The following is a 19233-nucleotide window of genomic DNA, read 5'->3' on the forward strand; positions in this document are numbered from 1 at the left end:
AAAGTTTTCAAAATCAATTATGCATCAGCTCATGGGCCCTGGTGGGTCAACAAAGTAATAAATAAATGCCATAAATGAACAAACAAATCAAGTGGGTTCATGACCACACAAGCGCCAGCCAACCAGTGCTGCACACCTTCTGAATTCCGCTAGCCCTGGAGAGAAAAATCTGTCTGCTTTTCAAATGAAAACGCACCAAAGGAGAGAGTTTATCCAACATGCCTGATGAAATCCCCTTTGCAGAAGAAACCACAGTGAAACCAGAAGAAGGATGGCACCACTCTGGTGCATGTTTTATTCCCTCGGGAAAGGTGTTTCCAAGTCAGATCAAGGGGTGTGCATCTAGTTTTTAAAAAATGCTGACCATGCCCAGCACCAACAAGAACAGGGCAGGGGGTGCTTTTTCCCAGTGGTTAGTGAGAAAGCTGTTTGGTTTCCTTAAAGTCTGGATCTCTCTGAGCGTGGAGCAGCAGAAAAGGAGGCAAAAGAGGTTTCCCAGCAGTGTCGATCTAAGGTGGGAAGGAGGAAGCAAAATGGTGAATTGGAGGTCTGGCTGCTAGGCACAAAATGGCTGGCTTTCTGAGACCATCTCAGTTTCAAGCCTGCGGACCATCCAAAGCACAACCTGCAACCCTCTTTTCTATACAGAAAAGAGGGGAAAATCCTCCTGTAAGACTCTTCATCTCAGGCTCCTGCCAGCTGCAAACTTTGCCAATATCAGTGTGGCACAACACAGCATGTGTGTGTTTGTGTACATAAGAAAGTGTGTGTGTTAGGAGTGGGATTCTGTACACATCACCAGCAGAGAATGGGCAAAACTGTTTAAGGCAGGAGAGCGGACAGAGAAAACAAGAGTGTCCCTTTGGGACCAATCCGCTGAGACAGGAAGGCATAAGTGACATTATAGCTAGGAGAGATAAAGGATGGCTCTGGACAAAAACCATTGAGAAGTGCAGGGTTTGAAGGATGAAGGTCATCACGCCATGAGGGAGAGAGGAGAAAGCACATGCTTTGGGGTTCAAAGGGTCAGGAAAAATGACAGCAGGAGTGATGAGGGGATTCTGCACAGCTCATAGCCACGGACAATTTGATGAAGCATGGCGCCAGTCCACACCTTCCTCTCCTGTTCACTGCTCACGCTGGCTGACAAATTCAACACACACACTGGAAGGCCTCTGCCGGTGCCACAAAGCCCCCACTGCATTGTTGTTGCCATGATTTTTGGAAGATTTTCACATGAAAATCCCCAGAAAGCATGAAAGCACCCACACAGGCAGTCCCCAAAGCTGTCTGGTTTCCATAGGTTACCTCTCAAAATGGCAACATCATGACACCACCAGTGCCCATTTTTGAGAGGGACACTGAAAAAAACCAACACTTTAAGGGGTTTTTGGCATGCTGGATGGGGAGGGCTATGGGCCTGGTTGGAGGGGAAGCCTCTGGATGCCATGCAGTTGCCCAGCTCTGTTTTAAGATCCGACAAAGGCAATATCCTTCCTAGAAGTGATGCCAGACAGCTCACTAGGGTGAGCTGGGGAAAAACTTTGACTTATCAGACGTTCTTTGCTACAAGTCCCACAATTCATTCCTACCAACCACACTGGTAAGGGGCTGATGGAAACTGCAGTCCAAATGAGCCAGAGACCCAAAGGTCTCTCGCCTCCTTCCCCCTCTCTCTGGCATCCAAAATCAGGGGGCCGTGATCCTGCCAGCTTGCAGGGCAACCCTGGGTCATCTCTGACTTGACATGAGACTGGCTTAAGGTGGGCAAAGCCTCAAATCCCAAAAAGCTGGTAAGTGGGGAAAACAAAACAAAGGGTGGGAGGAAGGGGAAACAGAAATATCTGCAACCTTTTTATCCTTAAAAGCAGCACAGTATGGTCACCGCACAGGCCTCACAGAAAGTGTTTTGGTGGGACCGGTTATGGGTGGTGGGAGGAAGAAGGGAGGTGGGATGGATGGTGTTGATGCTGTTTTGCCCTCCACACATCTCTTTTCATGTTCCCCTCCCCACAAAAAGTCTCATTTCTGGCTGTTGTAGGCCAGGTGCCGCTGGTTCATGGGATTCTCTGGAGACTTCATCCACTCCTTCTTGAGGAGCTGCTTGAGCTGAGAGAGACGCATGTTGGGGTTCTCCTGCTTCAGGCGGGGCAGGTTGACCTCCTCAAAGGCTGTGAAGGCTGCCTTCATCCGGCGTTCTGGGTGGCGGTCCAGATCATCAGCCACGCTGCAAGAAGGGAGGGGTGGAAATAAAACAGAGCAAGGGGGAAATCGAGAAGGATGGTGACAAGCCAGAAGGCATTTTGTGTACGCATGTGTCTTCCTTTCATCTGTCAACTTAGGGAGAACCCATAAATTTCACTGAACAAAGAATAATCTGAGCTGGTTTGCCATTGCCTTCCTCTGAAATTCAGGCAGACCTTAAAGCAGGCTTATGAAGAATGGTGGGACATGCTTAGCTTGGAAAAGAGAAGACTGAGAAGACACGATAGCCATCTTTAAATATTTGAAGGGATGTCGCGTAGAAGGTGGATCAAACTTGTTTTGTGCTACGCCAGAGACTAGAACTTGAATCAATGGATTCAGATTTAGAAGAAATGAGATTCTACCTAAACACGAGGAAGAACTTCTTGACTGTAAGAGCTGTCTGACAGTGAGAGACTCACATGGAGGGTGGCGGACTCTCTTTCTTTGGCGGTCTTTAGACAGGGGTTGGACAGACACTTTAGTTGTGTCTTCCGCATGTCAGGGGGTTGGACTAGGTGGTCCCTTCCAAATTTAAGAGTCTGTGATTCTATGACTTAACAAGTAAAAGCAATGATGACTGCAGTAGAAATTTCATTTACATTTTGAAGAACCTCAATCAAGGCTCGAAGGCTTTCCAAAAAGCTATGTTTTAAGCTGGGCAGCAGAGCAAGAAAACAGGAGCAGATTGCTTTTTTAAAAAATGTAACTTTCTCAGCTCTGCTGACACATCAGGCTCCAAGGCCTAGTCCCTTACACTAGATTATTTTTTATCTTTATCCTGCCTTTTCCCCATTTCTGGACTCAATGCAGCTTACAACAAACTGAACAACATTTAGTTCAAAATCCACAAAATACAACAGTTAAAACAAGATCAAATAATTAAAAAACAGAGTTAAATGGGAAAGTTAATTTTTTGGACCCAAATGCAATGTGAAGCTGTGAGGTTTGGGGAGGGGGAAGCAATCTCACTTGGTATTTATCTTTCTTTCTTTTTTAAGAGAAGGCCTGAACCAGCAGTGTGGTATGGCGTCTGCTCCTTTCTGGTGCTACCTTCTGATGTAGGGCAAACACAGCAGTGACAGAGGGCTCTCATACCTCCAGGGAAACCCTGCTGCTAAACAAATGCAGAAAAGCTATCTCTTTCTTGGTTCTCAGAATGTGTCTGAGTCCACAGGTTTTCAAAGCCTTCTGATAACTAACACACATAGACACATACATAGTGGTAAGAATGGGACCTTTTCCATGCACACCTGAGCACTGCGATGGCGTCTTCGATGGTCCGTGCCTCCACTGCACCTTCCTCCAGGACTTGGCGATTGATGTTTTCCTCCAAGGGCATTTCAAGGTGACTTTTCTGCTTTTCAGCTGCAAAGGAAGAGATAAGACAGTGTGACTCACAGTTGAGCCATTACACAAGAAGAGAATGGGTGGTGAGGGGGGAGCCCTGCCAAACTGGAATGAATGCTTCTCGTGTGTTGTTGTTGTGTGCCTTGCAGTGACCCTAAAGAGATCCTATCACAGGGGATTATTGGCAATATTTGTTCAGGGGGGCTTTGCCTTTTCCTTCCCCTGAGGCTGACAGAGTGTGACCTGCCTATGTCCACCCAGTTGGTTTCCATGGATGAGGAGGGATTCGAATCCTGGTCTCCAGAGTCCTAGTCCAACTCTCAAATCACCAGGACACATTGGTTCTCTCATATGGGATGACCCAGTCCTTACAATAGCCCAGACTCAAGCATTCTCATCTTCCAGAGATTAATCCAACCCAGATTCTTCCCAACCTAATGTCTTCCAGACATACTAGACAAAAAATCCCCAACATAGCCATGTCGCCACTTGGGGGTTATAGGAGTTGTAGTCTTATACATCCAGAAGGCACCAGAATTTGGGGGAAACTGGTCTAAACACTATCTCAAATAGTGGAGGGATAGGTTATCTAACTATATTTAACTTTAGGGAGGAGGACGTCAAACTAAGCAGGGCCATAATCCTGCAGCTCAGGCCCCAACTATCCCCTTTGCTAATCAGGCCACTCCACTTTGATTGTCATCATCTTCGGCCAATGGCAGATGGAAGGAAGCCACCCTCTTTATTGGGAACAATGTTTCAGGGAACCCCAACTTGCTCAAAGGCTGCCCATGGGACAGGACCAGCATTGGAATGACAGGATGATGATGGTGCGTGTCTCCCCAGTCTCGTACCGGCATCCCCATTCTCCTTCTGCTCTTTCCGAAGCGTCTCGTCGATCTGGGCACGAGTGACTTTGCCTGGGGTCAATGGCTTGAGTGACTTCCCCTTCAGCTTGGCATCTTCCTCTTCTAAGAGACGTTGAAGTTCTTTCTTCCGTTCCAACTGCTCTAGGCGACGCTTCTCACGCTCTTCCTAAAGCAAAGAGACAAGGAGAGAAAGACAATAAGCTCTTGGTGCTCTGATCTAGGCCTGGGAGTAGCTCCAGGCCTCCTCACAAGTTCTTTTGATTCCAAACACGGGCACACATTACTGCTGTAAGATTTATCAGTGGCAAAGGATACAGCTGCAGAAAAGAATGATCCCAGCCCCTGAGCTGATGGGAGCCCAGATTCCCTTCCAGCAAGTGGTAGAGCTAGGTCTCTCAGCCAGTGGTTCCCAAACTTGGGTCCTCCAGGTGTTTTTGTTCCCTGGAAGGAAAGCTGCTCACAGAATCCCTGATCACTGGCCAGGGTGGCTGGGGCTTCTAGGAACTAAAGTCCAAAACTCCTGGAGGACTAACACTTGGAAAGCACAGGTCTAGAATGAAAGGCTTCAGGTCTTACCTGCTGTTATCCCAGCCAGCTGAGCTGTAAAGAGGGAAAGAAGCCAGGTTTTCTTTGCTAGGTCCTGGTGCCCAGAGAAGTTCTGCCACCCACACATTCTAGCCTCCTGGTCTTTGCAGCCAAAGAGAGACTCTGGTTTGCCTTCCTCTGTTCCTGAGGCTCCCTCTTCATCACTCTACAGAGGCCATTTCCTTAATCTCCCAGCATCCCTCATACCGACTAGCCCTTTCGCTGACAGACAGCAGCATCCCCTCACAGCTTATGGGAGAACGAAGGCCCCCCAAAAAGCAATTCTACCCAGAATATTCCAGCCGGCAAACCAATTCCCAATGCTGTCTAAATGCCCAGTCAGCAATCAGCAACCCCAATGCAGAAAAACAAAATGAAAGAACCTAACAGGGCCTGTTGAGAAGGGATCCTAACTCCAGCGACTGCTTGGGAACATCTTACTCTCTGCTGGTGCCCAAAGACAAAGATGGGTGGCTCACTGTCACCATGCCACCCTGGGAGGACACCAGCTGAGGGTTGGCAACTGAAGATCTGGGCAGGCAAGCATCACACAAAGCCAGTCCTTTACGGGGCAGCAGCAGAAGACGCTGATTTAGAATGCATTTTCTACTGTTAGCATTCTGAACAAGAGCCACAGGAGGTGGGAGAAAAGAAGGCGAGATAGATGGAAAAGCCCTTCTCAATTAAAAGGAGAAGACAAAAATCAGGGGGAGGGAGAGAGCACTGAGGAAGGCGAAAGGTACAAGAGAACACAAATGAATAAAAAAGAGAGACCAAAGAGTGGAACGCAGGGGTTGGCGCAGTCAGAAATCCCCCAAATCAGAGAGTAACAGCAGCTTTATTAGCCAACCCAGGAGGCACAAAAGAGGCAATAACGCTTTCCTGACTCTCATTGGGAAAATTACAAATAAGCTCCTTTGAAAACCTCAAGGGTTTTATAAACCTCCAGGGAAACTCAAGGGATAAGGGCTCATTTTGAATTTTCAAGGGAGTCATTTGTATTTTCAAAATGGAGCATCATTCTTTTTTATCACCATTTTATTGCTTTCTTACCCTGCCCCATTCAAAACAAGGGGCCATTGGTAGTGTAACCAAACACCCAGAACAGTCCTGCTTTATTTTGAGAGACTGCAATCTCTTCTTCCCACAATCTCTTGGATACATCATGCAGATTTCAGCACTCTTAACATCTAAATAATTATGGCTACCCACTTTTCTCCTGCCTGTTCTTTGTAACACAGAATAATAGGACTGTAAGGGATCCCAAGGGCCATCTAGTTCAACCCCCTGCCATGCAGGAATACACAAATAAAGCAACTCTTGAAAGATATCCATCCAACCTCTTTTTAAAGATGGGGAGTCCACAACCATTTAAGGCGGTCCATACTCTCAAACAGCTCTTACAGCCAAAAAGTTCTCCCTAATGTTTAGGTGGATCTCCTTTTGTTTGATTTGAATCCATTGGTTTGGGTTCTAGTCCCTGGACTAACAGGTAACAAGCTGGCTCCATCTTCTTTGTAGCATCCCTTCATATATTTAAAGATGGCTGCATCATGTTACCTTTCAGTCTTATCTTCTCCAAACTAAACATCCCCAGCTCAGTCCTCCCTAATTGTGAAAGTTTGCACCAATTTTTGTACCGTAAATCAGAGGTAAAGAAAGTGTAGCACATGAGCTAGATGTGGCTCAAAAAAGCTGGGGCTGAATGTTCAGCCCTTACATATCGAAAAGAAGCACAGTGACACAGCCTCAAAATGTTGCTGTTCAGGTCCTTTGTTACCCTCTCCACCATAAACCACAGAAAGATGGTTTAAAAACCAGCCATTTCTAGGCTGAATCCCACAACTGGAAGTGATGTTGCGGTGCTTCTGAGGAGCAAGGCTGCAGCTGAGGAGGGAGGCATGAACCCAAAACCTTCGCAGTTGCCTACTCCCACTTTAAAGACAAAAAACGGTACATAAGAAAAGAAAATGGCGGAGAGAACAAAAAAAGAAACAGACACATGGGGAAAAATTGAGACGAGGGAAAGTAGAGCAATGAGGAAGAGGAAAGAATAAGGCAACTGAAGACTAATGCTTGCCGTGCCAAACCGCTTGTGTCCCCATTGAGGCAGGAAGCATTAAGCAAATTAAAGGCAGGTGCTTTCCGTAAGGGAAAACCCCACGCCCCCGGGAGACGGTTCAATGTCATGGAGACATCAGGAGGGCTTGAAACCCGAGTTAGTCTTTTGTGTCTGGACTTGATTTCCAGCCCCTGTCCCCAGGAACAGCCTCAGGTTTCAGAGAGGCACAAAGTGCACACGTCGGCTGAGGTCTCTCCATCCATTGTGGAGCAGCTAGGGGAACAACCTGCCAAATTGTTTTTAACATCACTCGCCAGGCAACCATTTCTTTAAGTAATGTCATCACTTCTCTTCTCCTGTATGGTTCTTTAAACATCTGCCTGATGAAAAAGCCAGTAAAGCTTCAGGGGGTTGCCTGATGTATTTTGTGCATTTTGATTGGTCAATAAAGTGTTGTGGATTTTGGTACATTTGCTGAAGGATAGGAAAGAGTTTGAAAGGGGAGGGGACAGGGAGCCCTGAAAACGGACCCATTATCTTGTGGAAATGTTGGGGGTCACTCTTCCATAACCATCTGTATTACTATTAGAGTGTTATTATATTCATCCCCCCCAAAAAAATTGGGACTCAGAATGGCTTATAAATTAAAATGTTTACAAGATAGTTAAAAACATACACATCACAATAAAACAGAAACAAAATACAGGTTGACTATCTCTTATGTGAAATGCTTAGGACCAGAAGTGTTCCGTATTTCAGATTTTGGACTATCTGTATTGGCATATACATAACAAAGCCTTTTCTGGACTCCTAGTCCAGTGCTCTAACCACTACATCATGTTTGGCAAGACTGATTCAGATGAGATTTCTTTGTGCTATCCTTGACTGAGAGTGCAAGGCTTGCCCTACGTCACCCAGTGGATTTCTATGTCGGAGCAGAGATTCAAACTCTTGTTTCCAGAGTCCAAGTCCAACACTCAGACCACTGCACCATGCTGGCTCTCAACTTGCTTCTGACACAGGCAGGATGGGGAATTAAAACTGCAGCTAGATCTGGCCACCTAGTCTTGCTCAGAGAAGCCTCCAGAGAACTCACCCAAGCCCACGACTCAATCCTTGCCCCCAGTAAACCTGGCCTGGGACTCGCACGGGTGTTTACCTTCTCATCAGCTCCCAAGAGGAGAAAGAGCAAGGGCAGCCTCTGCTTCGAACCACCTGCCAGCCATTCATCTCCAAAACAAAGGGGTGTGCTATTAATAACCATCTCTTCCTCTCTAGAGGTGTTGTTAATCCTGCTTGGATGGCTTCCGCCCGGGAAACACAAATGTGGTGCCCAAAATATATCCTGTCCTTGCTAGCCTTACCAACTTTGTATTTTTCTTCTTTTGTTGTGCAATCTGTTTAAAACAGATCTGCTTTTTTACCAAATATCAAACTGGGGGCATAGACAGGAGAACATGGAAGGGGAATTTCTAACGTGGACACATTTGTGGAAGGACAAAAGCATAGAGGGAGGGTGGGGAAAATGTGCCACGTGTGGCCGCCCCTCTGCTGTTTTTGCCCTACCTCTCCAGCTTCCTCTGATCATTCTTTTATGTTCAAAGAAGAAAATGGGGATGAATCGACTTTCCTGAACACATTCACATGCTTTTTAAATAAGACAGACAAAAGCGCATGCAGCCTAATATTAAACAGGCAGGCTTCTGACTCATGGGGTCTTCTTGCAAGATTTGTTCTGGTGGAGTTGCCTTTGGTTCCCTCTGAGGCAAAGAAAGTCTGACTTGCCCAAGTGGGTTCCCATGACTGAGCCAGAATTCGAACCCTGAATTGTAGTGCAACACTCAACATAGGAATCAGAACATCAGATGGAAGGGGCTTGCTGCCCTCGCCTGGCCAGACCAGGGAACTGCCTTATGAGGAGCAGAAAAGACACCAAATTCCTTTTTGTCCCTTACCTTTCTTTACACACACCTGTCTGTCAGACATGGTTGAAAGAGTTAACCACGTTCTGCTACACTGCCTATTACTATAAGGATATGTGTTCCTAATTTATAGATCCTGTATTTGGAGATGTCCCCAGGCATACCTGTACACTTTCGTATCTTCCTTTGTCTTTCAGATTTCACCTAAAGAATCTGTGTTGAACGTGACAAAAGTTTGGTTTGTCAACCTGCCCCACTAGAAGCAAGTTTGGTAAACCCCAACACAGTGTTTTTGTTTCCCCCGGGGTCAAAAGTGTCCTCTAGCAGGCTTTGGGGGCATTTTTACCAGTTCTTCTTGGGGTGGATGGGTTTATGCCATTTTAGGCCCTGGGAAAGTCTTTTTTAAATTGGAAGTGACTTCCTGGAAGAATATAGGAAGCAATGCTTTTACAGAGGACTGGTCCTTTTAGCCCAGCATTGTAAACTCTGGTTGGCAGCTGTGGCAGAGTCTTTCTGAGCCCTACTGAGAGATTCTGGGGAATGGAGATTTCGAGTCAACACACAAAGCACTTGCCTTCTAAGGCTGGGTGGCATCTCATGGAGGCTCCTGTCTTTCCACATTCCAGAGAAACATTTATTTTCTGATCTGGGCAAATTCTCCCTTGAAGAACATGAGGGAGCCTTGATCTTCTGTCTCTTTGTGACCAAAGCAGTAGAAAATTACCCCAGTGGACATGAGACAGCACTGGTTGCAAAAGTGGGAAAGAAGCTGAAATTTACTATTAGAAGAGGAGCCTAAATTCAAACCTGGCTCAGTTTGGCCTCCCCTCTTACATGGGAGACATCACCCACCACTGTTTAAGGGCTACTCAAATGATTAAGAGCCTGATGCAATTCCCTATGGAGGAGAGTCAAAACATCTGGAGCTGTTTACTTTATTAAAAATCTCAATCAGGGAGCTATAGAGAGCTGTTTTTGTCTCCCTGTTTTCTAAAACTAGAATTTGGGGCCTTCTGCTGGAACAATGGCAGGAAATCCAAGACTGAGAAAAGGAAGGGTTGCTTTGCACAGCTGCACATGGAGGGCAGCCTCCACTTCCCAGGCCCAGCTTCCTTACCTTCCTCTGTTCCTTCCGCATGACGTGTTTGTCCTCATCCTTCCAGAAGGCATCTTCCAGTTCCTTCTGTCTCTTTGCATCTGCCGCTGCTTTGGCTTCAGCCTTTCTTGCCCTGGCGGCTGCCGACTTGGTGTTCTCCCCCTGAAACTTCTTGGGCATCCCTCAGGGTGCTCAGTCCTGGGGCAGGAGGGAAACAAATATTATCATTATTATTATTATTATTATTGCTCCCACTTTTTCCCCAGTTTGGGATTCAAGGAGGCTTACAGCAGTTTAAAAAACAGTTAAAAATTCATAGCACACCAAAGTTTAAAAATGATTAAACTATAAATTGTATTCAAAATTTATACATAGTAAGCATACACTGTAAGGCAGATAGTTTAATTCTACAGGTTGAGTCTCCCTTATCAAGAATTCCAAAATCTGGAATAATTCCAAAATCCCAAATTGTCCATGTGGGCGGCTGAGAGAGTGACACCTTTGTTTTCTGATGGTTCAATGTACACAAACTTTGTTTCATGTACAAAATGATTTAAAATATTATGTACTGTATAAGATTGTCTTCAGGTTATGCATATAAGGTGTGTATGAAACACACATGAATTTTGTGTTTAGACTTGAGTCCCATCTCCAAGATACATATATGTGTGTGTGTATGGCTATATATAGGCCTAAACACCCTAAAGCCACAGATCCAGTCCGCTGTTGGAGGCTAAGCAGGGCCAGCCCTGATAAGTAGTTGGATGGGAGACCAAGAAAAACTAGATGCTGAAGACGACGTTTCAAAGGAAGGACTGGCAAAACCATCTCTGAGGATTACTTACCAAAGAAAACCCTATGAAATTCCTGTCATTAGTTGACAGGCAACTTGAAGGCCCATAAACACACACACACACACAAATATATATACATACACAGACACAAATATATACATACACACACACATATATATATATACAAACATACACACACAAATATATATATACACACACACAAATATATACATACACATAAATATATATACAGTATACACACACACACACACACATATATATATACACACACACACTGTATATACACACACAAATAAGTATATGTATATATACACACAAATACACACACACACACACACGCCAGTCTGATGTATCAGCCTGAGCCTTGGATGAGGTTTTGGTTCCTCATTCAGCCATGGAAACCCAGAGTTGCCTTAGACAGGTCACACTCTCTCAGCCTCAGAGGAGGGCAATTGCACCCTCCCTTCTCTCTGAGGAAACCTAACAGGAAAACGAGGTCGCCATGAGTTGGTAAGGACTTGAAGGCACACAACAACAACGACAACCAAGTGTTCCACATGATATGAGACATTACGTTCTATATACAAATATTCCCAAATCTGGCAGACTTCTGGTCCCAAAAGAGACAGAGAGAGGCTGCTTCCACACTGGAGACATAACCCAGTTTGGCACCATTTTAACTTGTTGTCTGGCTCATGGCTATGGAATTCTGGGAGTTGGAGTTTGTTGTGGGGCCCAACAAACTCCAACTCCCAGAATTCCATAGCCATAAGCCAGAAAAGAGTTAAAGCGGTGTCAAACCGGGTTATGTCTCCAGTGTGGATGCAGCCATACATAACAATAACAATAACAATGTTTGAGGCTTTCTCAGCCTTCCCTTCCCTTCCAGGCTAATTTGGGGGGTCTCCATGAGGGGACCCCAAACCCCAGAAAAGACCCAGAGACCCCCACTGCTGCCCCACCTCTTTTCCCTTACCTGCCGCCTCCACCTCTTGGGCGTCGCAGCCTTTGTGCGTCACGCCTCCTTCTCCCCTCCCGCCCTTCTTTCGTTCTCTTTCTTTCGCCAATCCTGCCTTTGGGAAGCCCCTTTCGCCATCTTTGTTGAGGGCGTGCGCCATCTTTGTTGAGGGCACTGTTTCTCCTTACTCCTTTTCTATTTCTTTTTCTCACATTCCTGTTTTATTTTAATTTGCTCGAGGAAATAAGCCTCGACTCCTTTCCACAGTCTTACATCGACTGTGTATGTGTGAGGAAGGACTCAACTTCTCCTCAGTTTGAATAAGGTTGCCCCATACTAACATGGCGCAGTCGACGACAACGGTATGGCGAAATGGAGAACTTTGCCCCTAGTTAAGATGGCTGCCGGCGCGTTCCCTTTTATTTCTAAGCCACGCCCTAAACCAAATATGGCGCCTGAGGAGGTGGGTGTGCCTCTTTTGCGCCTGCGCATTTATAATCGAGAATCCAAGATGGCGGCGGATGATTTCCCCCGGGTTAATATGGCCACCGTCTGTAACGAAAATCTCTGTGCCCATACCAAAAATGGCTGCTCTCCTCTCTCTCCCTTTCTTCCTCTCACCCTATCACTACTTTAAACAAAAACCTTTCCGGCCAAAGAACAAAGATTCGGCTCGTTAAAAAGGAAGCGAAACAGAATTTCTCATCCAGAAACAAATATGGCGCCATTTCCTCTTTTCCCCCTTAAAAAAAAAAAAGATGGCGCCCAGGGGAAGGAAGAGAGGAAGAAAGAAAGTGCCAAAAGCAAAGATGGCTGCCGAGGCTAATTTCAGTCACTGCGCATGCGCAAGTAGAAAATCGCCTTCTTCTGACCGGAAATTGACAGTTATTGAGAATAAAAATAAATAAAAGGAGAAAGGGAAAGAGGAGGAGAGGGGGCGGGAGAGTATGTCGGTCAACTACGCGGCGGGGCTGTCGCCTTATTCGGACAAGGGCAAGTGCGGCCTACCGGAGGTGAGAGGCGCCTTTTTGGGTTGCCATGGAAACCCTCATCAGGAGGGCAGCCCTCTCTCTCTCTCTCTCTCTCGACCCCCAAAAGAGACCCCTGTCCACATTACCCCTGGCCCCTTTCTTCAAATGACTTCAACAGCCATCATCCTTGGCCCTGAGGTTTTGGGAGGGGGGCTAGGATTCAGTTGGGGGCATTTTGTTGATCCTGCCCCGCTATTTTAAAACAAACACTTGAAATGGGGTTTCAAAAAGCCCAGGCAAGAACTGGCCTGTCTATATTTATTTATTTACATGGGCTGGATCCGCACTGCAGAAATAATCCAGTTTGACATTGCTTTAACAGCTGTGGCTCAGTGCAATGGAATTCTGGGATTTGTAGTTTTGTGGGACAACAAGCTACAAGTCCCAGGATTCCACAGCAGTGAGGGATGGCAGTTAAAGCAGTGCCGCTGTAGTTGCAAGCATTACTGTTTTGGATGCTGGCTGGGGCATTCTGGGAGATGTGGATGGAGGGAGCCGCTTTTGCATGTTTCATTTCTATTAGTTTTATTGCGATGATACACATTACAATAACTTTGTCATTATTGCCTTTCCCCCCAAAAAATGGGTCCAGAGAGAGAGAGAGAGAAACTCAGGCTGCATCCACACTGGAGAAATAACCCGGTTTGGAACCGCTTTAACTCTTTTCTGGCTCAAGGATATGGAATTCTGGGAGTTGGTGTTTGTTGGGGTCCAGAGTGGAGCGGGAGTGGACATGGGGCTGCACTCTCTGCTTATCACAATCCTTACCCGACTTTCCAGCTAAACCTAACCTTCATCCACTTTCCTTCTTCCCTCCAATTCCCTGTTCAGTATTTTGATCCGCCGGATGAACTGGAGAAGAAAATCTGCCAGTTGGCGGACATGATCCGGGACGCTTCCAACATCGTCTTTCACACAGGCGCCGGCATCAGTACGTCTTCAGGAATCCCAGATTTCCGGTAAGGGGCTGCTGGGCTTTTGGTCTGCTGGAGGTGGGAAGTAAATTCCTTTTTAACTTCCTTTTGAGGCACCTCTGATATTCCTACAGTCCAGTGCCTGTTTTTCCCCAGTTGGGAGTCACCTCAAGAGAATGAGGACCAGTCACTGTCTGCAGTACTGAGCCAAAGGGGCCAACGGTTTGGCTCAGCCTAAAACACCCTCTGAGGTTCAGTTTTTATTCATGTTCATGAGGACTAGCACTTTCAGTTGCTCAGGGTCAGAGCTCTTCCTCTGTCTGCCAAAATCACAGAGATTTTAAGAAAGTGCTCAATCTGAAATGGAGCATGGCAGTTCACATGACGGGCTGCAGTCTACCTATCTTTATGCCATCCCAAATGTCTTCATTTTTTCGGTGCCAAGCGCTCTGTTTCTCATAAGTGAATAATAATGATAGTGCCCCTCAGCTCTGGAACTCCCTCCCCAATGAGCTCCTTACTTCCACCTCCCTCGATGCTTTCATGAAGAACTTGAAGACTTTTTTGTCCCCCCCCCCCCCCCCCCCGTGAGCCTTGTGGTCATTCTCTTCCCCTTGGCAATGTTTTTGTGTATTCCATTCTACACAGCCACTTGTATAGGGTGTTGTTTGTTTTTACTGTTCTTAATGGTTAACTTTGTATTATTGTCATGCTGATGTTTTAATTGTCTTACTCTTTGATGTACACCGCTGTGATCGCTGGAATAGCGGTATAGAAATAAAAATTTATTATTATTATTATTAATAATGCTCTTTGGTTCATGTTCTACAGTTGGTTGTTGTTGTTGTTTACCCTTAAGTCATTTCCAACTTATGGTGACCCTAAGTAGAACCGATCTTGGAATTTTCTTGGCAGTGTTTTTTCAGAGGGGGTTTGCCACCTTCCTCTGAGGCTGAGTGAGTGTGGCTTATGCAAGGGGTTTCTATGGCCAACCTGGGATTCACACCCTAATTTCCCTGAGCCCAAGTCCAATACTCAAACCACGACACCACACTGGCTCTCAGAAACTTAGCTAGCAGCCAATATCTCAGGTAAGAAGTTGCATTTCTTTCCTTCCTGTAGAGGCCCAAATGGTGTCTGGACGATGGAAGAGCGAGGCCTGGCCCCCAAATTTGACACCACTTTCGAGAACGCGCGGCCGTCGCCAACTCACTTGGCCCTCCTGGGCCTTCAGAGAGCCGGCATCCTACAGTTCTTGGTCAGCCAGAATGTGGATGGTCTTCACGTCCGTTCCGGCTTCCCCAGGTAATGTCTTTGTGCAAAATGCAGTGGACAAGAACATTGGCCCCAGACAGACTGGTAGATCTCCTTGAATGAACCTGCCTGAGTTTTGTGGCCTCTTAGTCCCATCACTCTCATATGCCCATTCCATGTGGGTAGCGGGAGACAGGGCCTTCTTGGTGGATGTGGGACTCCTTTCCACTGGAAGCTAAGCTGCCTCATTCTCTGTTGTTCTACCACCAGCAGGCTAACACCTTTTTATTCAGAAGGGAACAAAGAGGCCATACAGACATGCCAAAATAAAGCTGCTTCGGGTCACTTTGGAGGTATGCTGTTTAAATGATGCATACATCCTAAGAGGCCAGAAACCGTGCCTAAGGACTGGAGCGCAACTTTAGTGCAGCTTCTGGCCTCTTAAGATGCGTGTGTCATTTAAACAGCATACTTCCAAAGTGACCCGAAGCAGCTTTATTTTGGCCTATCTGTACAGACTCATAGTTACTATACTATATGAAGTAATGTTTTTGCATTACTTTCCAAATTTACTTTTTAATGGGCATTTTGAGATGCAGGAGGTTTTTTTTTGCTATTTTCTTTGGCCATTTTTTGCTTTTTTTTAAATCCAGCGCCCCATACATCTGGCCACAGTCGCACATGCCTTGGCTACATTGCATTTCTATTGCTGTAACAGGTTTTAAGTGGTCTGCTCCTTGGACACTCTTCAGAAATTTCAGTGGCTTCAAAATGCTGCTGTCAAGCTGCTGATGAGGGCTGCTTAGAGGGAGCACATGACTCCCATATTGCAGCAGTTTCACTGGCTACTAGGCTAACCTGCTGACTGCAACCATTTCTCTGGGTGTGATTACACTGTAGATATAATGCATTTGACATCACTTTAAGTGCTGTAGCTCTGTACTATGGAATCCTGGGATAGATTGTTTTGCAAGGTATTTAGCCTTTTCTACCAAGGTGTGCTGGTGCCTCACAAAACCGCAAATCCCAGGATTCTGCAAGATGGAGCCATGGGAGTTAAAATTGTGTCAAACTGCATTATTTTACAGTGTAGATGCACCCTCACTTGCCTGCATCTTGAGTCCAGGACCACCACTTTGGATAGCTCTGTTTTACAAGGCCTGGTGACATGTAAGTTGGTCTTGGCTAACTATCTTGTCTAACCAAGCTTCCTCACCCCCTGGCTCTTCATTTTTCTGTCCTGCGCAGGAACAAACTGGCAGAATTACATGGGAACATGTTTGTGGAAGAATGCATGAAATGTGGCAAGTATGTTCTCTTCCTTCCCTTCTGTTTTGGTGGCAGCCTTCCTGCAAACTAGAGCAAGATGCTTAAAAAAGCACAAAACAGACAACATAATATAATTGAAAAAACATGACTAATAGTGGTGGTGGGGATATAATATGAAACAGATACCAAGACCACAAAGTAGCTCAATGCATGCAAAACCTAACTCGGCTTGCAACAAGGGCATAGCCTTACTTCCTGTCACCATTTTGAGAGGGGTAGATGTTTTTGCTTCCTTTGGGGGGGGGGGTAAGGTGAGGCCCACAGGGATTCTGGGGGAGGAGATTGTCCCCTGCCCTCCCACACAATTACCTGCCCCACCATGCCAAAGGTGGAAAGGTAGCCAAGGAGGGAATCATGGTGAAGAGTGTATGGCTGTTGAAGAAGCCACAGAGCACCAAAGGAAGACCCTGGCAGGTCTAGATTCTTTTAATGTAAAGTGGGAAACCTTTGGGGCACTCTTGGATTTGGACCACCTTGTCCCTTGACTGTGCTGGTTGGGGCAGAGGTAAGGCAGGAGGCTGGTGGACTGCAACTGCCAGCAGTTCCATAAGCCAGTATTGCCAAAAATGCAGAACGCTGGGAGCTGCAGTGCAACAGCATCCAGAAGGCCTCACAAGTCCCACCATGGATCATAGGGGTCAGAGACCAGAGACAGGCTGGGAGTGCCCAGGTTGGGCTCTCCTCTTTGTCCTTGCTTTTCCATGGCTTCGTTGGAGACCTTAATGGCCCTGTTCCTTCCTCTTGGCATGTGGCATTTGTTTCCCAAAGACAGTACGTGAGAGACACAGTCGTGGGGACGATGGGCCTGAAGCCAACAGGAAGGGTGTGTGATGTCTCCAAGCGCAGAGGGCTCCGGTCGTGCAGGTATGGCTCTCTTCCCCAGGCATCAGTCACTGGCGGTGAGGGGTGTGAGGGCAGGGAAGCCCTCCAGATTGGCACATTAATACAATTTGTCTGTTTCTTTTGCAGTTCACCATTTGTTGTAACTGACCTTAATGTCTTCTTTTTTAAAAAAACCTTTTACAGGGGGAAGCTAATAGACACCATCTTAGACTGGGAAGATTCCCTGCCAGATAGGGACCTCAATCTTGCTAGTGAAGCAAGTCGGTAAGTTCTTCAAAAGCATATTTAAGGCAACCCTGTTCAAAGATTATGATCATCAGACAGCAGGATTACAAGTGGCGCCACATATTAATTTTTTAATGAAGTCTTTGGAAGCCCCAGAGTTACACTCAGTTTCATGAGAAGACACTTTCTTTGTAGTGATACAAAACCTAAAATGTTAAACCTCACTGGGATTGACACTAGATGACCATTGGCTTGGGGGATCTGGCAGCTGTATTGAAGTTGTTGGAGCTCCCATCAGCCACAGACAGTGGTCAGGAATGATGGATACTGTAATTGAAGGGACAAGGGCCATCTTTACCTCCCATAATTTCCCCCACATGGAGGGGTGGCGGCTTTGGGATCCAGGAATTGCCACATTTGGGTGAATTGTCAAAATAAATAAAAGCTTTGGGAAATTGTCATGAAGTGTTATGATTCAGCAATTGTCACATTTTTCTGATCATCTCCCCCATGTAAGGGAAGAAATTTAGGGGCTGCAGTTCAAAGAAAGCAGTCTTGGAGTCTACAGGTTCCTCCAATGTAGCCCAAGAACACTTCAAGGGCTGCGAGTTTGAATCCAGCCACCTCACCATTTAGAAAATGGTTGTCCTTGTTTATCTGGCATGGATCTCTTTTCTTGCTGCAGGAGGGCTGACCTCTCCATCACTTTGGGGTCCTCCCTGCAAATCAAGCCCAGCGGGGACCTCCCGCTCTTGACCAAGAAGAAGGGAGGGAAGTTGGTGATTGTCAACCTTCAACCAACGAAACACGTGAGTTTGCTCTTGACTCGGCCGTGGGTTGGGTCAGCCTTACTTCCGTTTACAGTGGGCCTTCCACATTCACTGAGGTTAGGGGTACAGGACTCTCGTGAAAGTGGAAAACTTGCAAATAAAGAATCACTAGTTCTTTTTCCTGAATACTTCTCTAGGAATCTCTAGGTCGTCCAACACAACTCTGTGGTCAACTTCCAGTAGAGTTGCACTGGAGGACCTAGACCAGTGCCTGAATATGGCTTTCCAGTAAAGTCAAGACCCTATGATGAAGTCGATTTAACACTCAGTCAAATTTAGTCTTAGTTCTGTGGGTCACCTCCCTTTCCTTTGTTTTTTTCTTGGCTACATGAGAAGCCCAGTATCTGTAGGGGTGAAAACCTGCCCCAACAGCCTACCTGTGTGACCTGATCCAAACAGACTGAACACAAAAGGAAAAAGGGAGGAGGACATAGAAGGGAAATAAGACCTGTGGTTTACCAATCCCTATGCCTTGTCCCCCCATTTTCAAGGACAAGCATGCAGACCTGCGCATTCATGGTTATGTGGATGAGGTCATGACCAGACTTATGAAACACCTGGGACTGGAGATCCCTGAATGGAGGGCACCGGTGGTGGTGGAGGAAGCAGAGCCAGCTGAGGCTAAGCCGTGGGTGAAACCCAGCACGGACTTCAAGTTTCTAGGCAAAGAGGAGACTGCCTCTCATTGCAATGGCACCGGGACAGATCCAGGATATGTTGCTCCTCTGAAACGGGAGTCTTGCACACTGGGCAGCGACTCCAGCACAGCCAAGCAGCTGAAATTGGAGCCACTCCCCACCTGATCGGCCCTTTCTGACTGTGTGTGTGTTTGTGTTGCCTGTGTATGTCTTGGAAAACACTTTTCCCTGAAATTTATATATGATTTTTTAAAGACTGTCTCATTGC

General features: G+C 46.3%; 2 protein-coding genes across 3 annotated transcripts; one reads left to right on the top strand and one right to left on the bottom strand.

Annotated features, from left to right (window-relative positions):
• Positions 1-267: 267 nt before the first annotated feature.
• LOC149308279 (coiled-coil domain-containing protein 124-like) lies at positions 268-12014 on the bottom strand. The gene is made up of 5 exons (XM_089535439.1): positions 11920-12014; positions 10150-10326; positions 4449-4629; positions 3498-3612; positions 268-2227 (listed from the first exon to the last, which is right to left on the bottom strand). Exons 2-5 carry the CDS (start codon positions 10306-10308, stop codon positions 2023-2025), a joined length of 660 nt encoding a protein of 219 aa, XP_089391565.1. The 5' UTR covers positions 10309-10326; positions 11920-12014; the 3' UTR covers positions 268-2022.
• Positions 12015-12481: 467 nt separating this feature from the next.
• SIRT6 (sirtuin 6) lies at positions 12482-19233 on the top strand. Of its 2 annotated transcripts, XM_089535440.1 has the most exons (8): positions 12485-12914; positions 13764-13891; positions 14969-15151; positions 16349-16408; positions 17198-17293; positions 17456-17536; positions 18183-18306; positions 18819-19233. In XM_089535440.1, the coding sequence occupies exons 1-8, from the start codon at positions 12849-12851 to the stop codon at positions 19128-19130; spliced, it is 1050 nt and encodes a 349-aa protein (XP_089391566.1). In that variant the 5' UTR covers positions 12485-12848; the 3' UTR covers positions 19131-19233. The 2 variants fall into 2 exon arrangements, with proteins under 2 accessions (XP_089391567.1, XP_089391566.1); XM_089535441.1 differs by lacking the exon at positions 17198-17293 and having other exon boundaries at positions 12482-12914.

This window comes from Sceloporus occidentalis, unplaced genomic scaffold (genome assembly GCF_023333645.1).
Source record: "Sceloporus occidentalis isolate IW3139 unplaced genomic scaffold, rSceOcc1.0.p SCAF_8, whole genome shotgun sequence".
Lineage (NCBI taxonomy): Eukaryota > Metazoa > Chordata > Lepidosauria > Squamata > Phrynosomatidae > Sceloporus > Sceloporus occidentalis.